The sequence below is a fragment of the Nicotiana sylvestris genome, chromosome 2 (assembly GCF_000393655.2).
Source record: "Nicotiana sylvestris chromosome 2, ASM39365v2, whole genome shotgun sequence".
NCBI lineage: Eukaryota > Viridiplantae > Streptophyta > Magnoliopsida > Solanales > Solanaceae > Nicotiana > Nicotiana sylvestris.
In genome coordinates this window covers 11834370-11838206 of record NC_091058.1, presented here as the reverse complement: position 1 = coordinate 11838206, position 3837 = coordinate 11834370, and the positions used below count along the sequence as shown (strand labels likewise).

Below are 3837 nucleotides of genomic sequence, written 5' to 3'. Positions count from 1 at the left end.
TTTGGATGACAGTCTTGTTTGTCGATTTTGCCTGTTCGTTTTTGCTAGGATAATATGGCATTGACAGGATCCTTTTTATTTTGTGGTCTTCGAAAAACTTTATCACTTTGTTGCCGATGAATTGATTTCCGTTATCGCATACGATCTCGACAAACATTCTGAATCGGCATATAATGTGGTCCCAGATAAAGTCTATGACTCCTTTTTCTCTGACTTTCTCAAAGGCCTGTGCTTCAACTCACTTAGAAAAATAGTCAGTCATAAACAAAATGAATTTAGCTTTACCTGGGGCCTATGGTAGAGGGCCGACGATATCCACCGCCCATTTCATGAACGGCCATGGGGATATGACTGAGTGGAGTTGCTCTTCGGGATAGTAGATCATCGGCGCATACCTTTGACATTTGTCGCACTTTCAAACAAATTTTTAGTGTCCTTTTCTATATTGGCCCAATAGTATCCTGCTCTGATGACTTTGTGAACCAATGAATCGGCACCAGAATGATTCTCGCAAGTGCCCTCGTGAATTTCCCGTAGAGCGTAGTCGGTGTCTCCTGGTCCCAAACATTTCGCTAACGGTCCATCGAACGTTCTCCTATACAGTGTTCCATCCTCGGCCAAAGTGAACAGTGCGACCTTCATGCGTAAAGTCCTTGATTCTTTAGGATCCGATGGAAGCTTCTCATTCTTTAGGTATTCGATATACTTATTCCCCCAATCCCAGGTTAGACTTGTGGAGTTTATTTCAGCGTGTCCTTCTTCGATTACTGACCTTGAAAGTTGTGCGACTGTCCCCGAACTAAGTTCATCATCTTCGATCGATGACCCCAAATTTGCAAGGGCATCAGCCTCGATATTTTGTTCTCGAGGCACGTGCTGCAGGGTCCATTCTTTACATCGATGTAGAGACACTTGTAGTTTGTCCAAGTACCTCTGCATTCGATCTTCTCGAACCTCAAAAATTCTGTTGACTTGATTTACCACAAGTTAGGAGTCGTACTTGGCCTCAATGACCTTCGCTACCAAGCTCTTATCTATCTTGAGACCTATAATCATGGCCTCATACTCGGCCTCGTTGTTAGTTAATTTTGAAGTTTTGATTGACTGTCTAATTGTATTACCTGTGGGTGGCTTCAAAATGATGCCTAGCCCGGACCCCTTCACATTCGAAGCACAGTCTGTGAAGAGGGTTCACACCCCCAATAATGTACCTGATTTTAATAATAGTTCTTTTTCGATCTCGGGTACTGATCGCTTCAAACTCCACACTACTAAAAAGTAGGAAGAGAAGGTCGCAATAGCTTTTACCCGATATGAGGGTCGGGATCGATTTCCATAGGGAGCTAGGAATGGAGTCGAGTGTCTATCTAGACTAGAAGTGTGTATTTGTTCTAAATGTCACTTCCATACATTTTTGGGTTTTTAGATTATAAACTACTATTACCAAGCTATTAATTGAAACTAGATTATGCTACGAGATAATTGTTAAGTTGTATCTAATGGGAAGAAAGGCACTAGGGTCGTGACATTACCTAGGTGGCTAATTGACGGGTAGAAGTTACTAAAGTTCGATTGACATAATTGGGGCTTATGCTATAACCGTTGCACAATTTTACCCACTCTCACCTCTTGGTAGAGAGAGTGATTTTACCCAATTGACTCTCTCGAGGCCAAACGGGTAGGCAAATTAGCTCAAGCAACTAGGGTTCAAATGGGGTAATTATTCTCTCGAGGTTTAACCCTTTAATTGGGACTATCAATTCTTTTGAGTCCATCCCAATTCCTTGTTGGATCAATTTTGGAGATTTGGGCTCTCTTTCTCAAGAAGATCCAAGTCAACTTAGCACAAACCAGTGTTTGCAACCACCAATTCATAGATTAAACCATAAAATTGACCCAAATAACAAACACCCATAGTCAATCTAACAATAGATGGAAGCACCCATCAATTACCCACACTAGGGTTGAGCCACAACCCTAGCTAATGGATTTAGCTACTCATGCTTGAAGAAGAAAATAGAGAAATAGATGAAGAACAAGGCATATTAATTAAATGTTAAATGAAAATACAAGAATCTATCGTTAACTAGAAGCTAAGATGCCAAAAATGGCTACAAATGAACTTCCCACGAGCGCAGCTAAATTCTGGATATATCTGATACCCTAAAAATGATAAATTGTTCTATTTATACTAGGCTAAAAAAATTGGACAAAAATACCCCTGCGAGGTCAGTGCGGGCCGAGTAAAATAGACCGCGGTCGCGCTAGGCTCTTGGACTTCAATTCTAGGTTCTCTGACTTGGGCTCTGCGGATTGTGTAAAATGGACCACAGCTGCGGAGGCAGCTGTCGCGGTCCGCACAGTAATGACCGCGTTGGCATTTTTCATCTCTCTGAATATCTCTTCCGCGGACCGCACAAGAAGGCAGTGGAACCTTCACCGCGGACCGCGCAATGTGGACTGCGGTCGCGTTGCCTGAGGCCTGGTTTTTGTCATCTCTCTGAATACAGTGCGGCCGCAGAACTTTCACCATAGGCCGCGCAGTGTGGACTGCGGTCGCGTTGCTTGAAGCTTGATCTTGCCATCTCTCTGAATCACGTAGTGCGGCCGCATTCCATTTTGTGCGGTCCGCACTAGGCTTGTTTGCCCTCAGTTTACTTTGTCTTTGATACTTGAGTAGGTTTCACTCCTTTTGAGTCAATCTTTGACATTTCGTCACTTTGTCGATCAAACCTGCAATCAAGCACAACTTATGAGCCTTTTGAGACTATTTTGTAACGATTTATAATCAAAGCATAAGCAAGAAGGAGCATAAAACTCGTTAAAATCTCTACTTATCAACTCCCCCAAACTTAAGCCTTTGTTTGTCCTCAAGCAAACAAAATAAGACCCACCCCCTAAGGGGAAAATCCAAGTATGTCCAACTATCCTAAAATAACCTCAATAAGTATTAATTGGGACTAACAACTGCCCTCAATACGAATGAATCATTAACAACATTTAAACTTTGAAAAACTATGGATCAAGTGTGACACAAGAGCATCAAGAGTTGACTCATTACATCAAAGAACTCTCTCAATTTACTTTGGCCATTGTGGAACCCAAACTCACACATCCTCAACTCTCCCTAAACAAACCTCACCTTTTAGAGTATTAACACACAAACTGAGGTGTGAGCACGTGATTTTTGCCCTATATGAATTGCTCCTGTAAAATCAAAGAAAATAGATTTTTTTTTAATTATTTGCCATTTTATAGGATTTTGTAGGATTTTTATTTAAGTGTTTGCATTTTGTGCATGTATAAGTTTTATTTAAATAATGAAGAAATACCCAAAAAAAAATATCATGCATTGTATTTAGGATTTGTTTTATATTTTTAGAATTAGCCAGTAATTATTTGTTTTATAGAAATTCGAAAATCACAAAAATGATCATTTTTACATTTTAGTCTTTAAAATTAGCATTTGTCTTTAGTGTTAAGTTAATTTGTTGTTTTAATGTTAAAAATAAATAAAAAAAATTAATTTATACAAAAATAGATTAATTTAGGATTTTAATTAATTAAAAAAAGGGAAAAATAAAGAAAAGGAAATTAGGAAGAATAATTTTCGGTCTTGTTTCTCCTAAAATTGGGCCAATTCCTAAAATGACCCAAATTAATTTTAAACCCCAGCCCAATTCCTAATATTTTCGGTCTTATTAATTTTTTTTAATTTTGTTGATATGATTCCATATCTTGGGTTTGGTTGAGTTTAAGAACGAGAGGGGTTTTTGGTTCAATATTAGTGGTTTATGAGATCTAATATTATGGGTTAGGATACAGTACTACGAAATA

At 39.1% G+C, this 3837-nt stretch overlaps 1 protein-coding gene across 1 annotated transcript; it reads right to left on the bottom strand.

The window, feature by feature from the left end:
- Nucleotides 1-381: 381 nt before the first annotated feature.
- LOC138882425 (uncharacterized) lies at nucleotides 382-939 on the bottom strand. The gene has a single exon (XM_070163155.1). The coding sequence runs from the start codon at nucleotides 937-939 to the stop codon at nucleotides 382-384; it is 558 nt and encodes a 185-aa protein (XP_070019256.1).
- Between the last annotated feature and the right edge of the window lie 2898 nt (nucleotides 940-3837).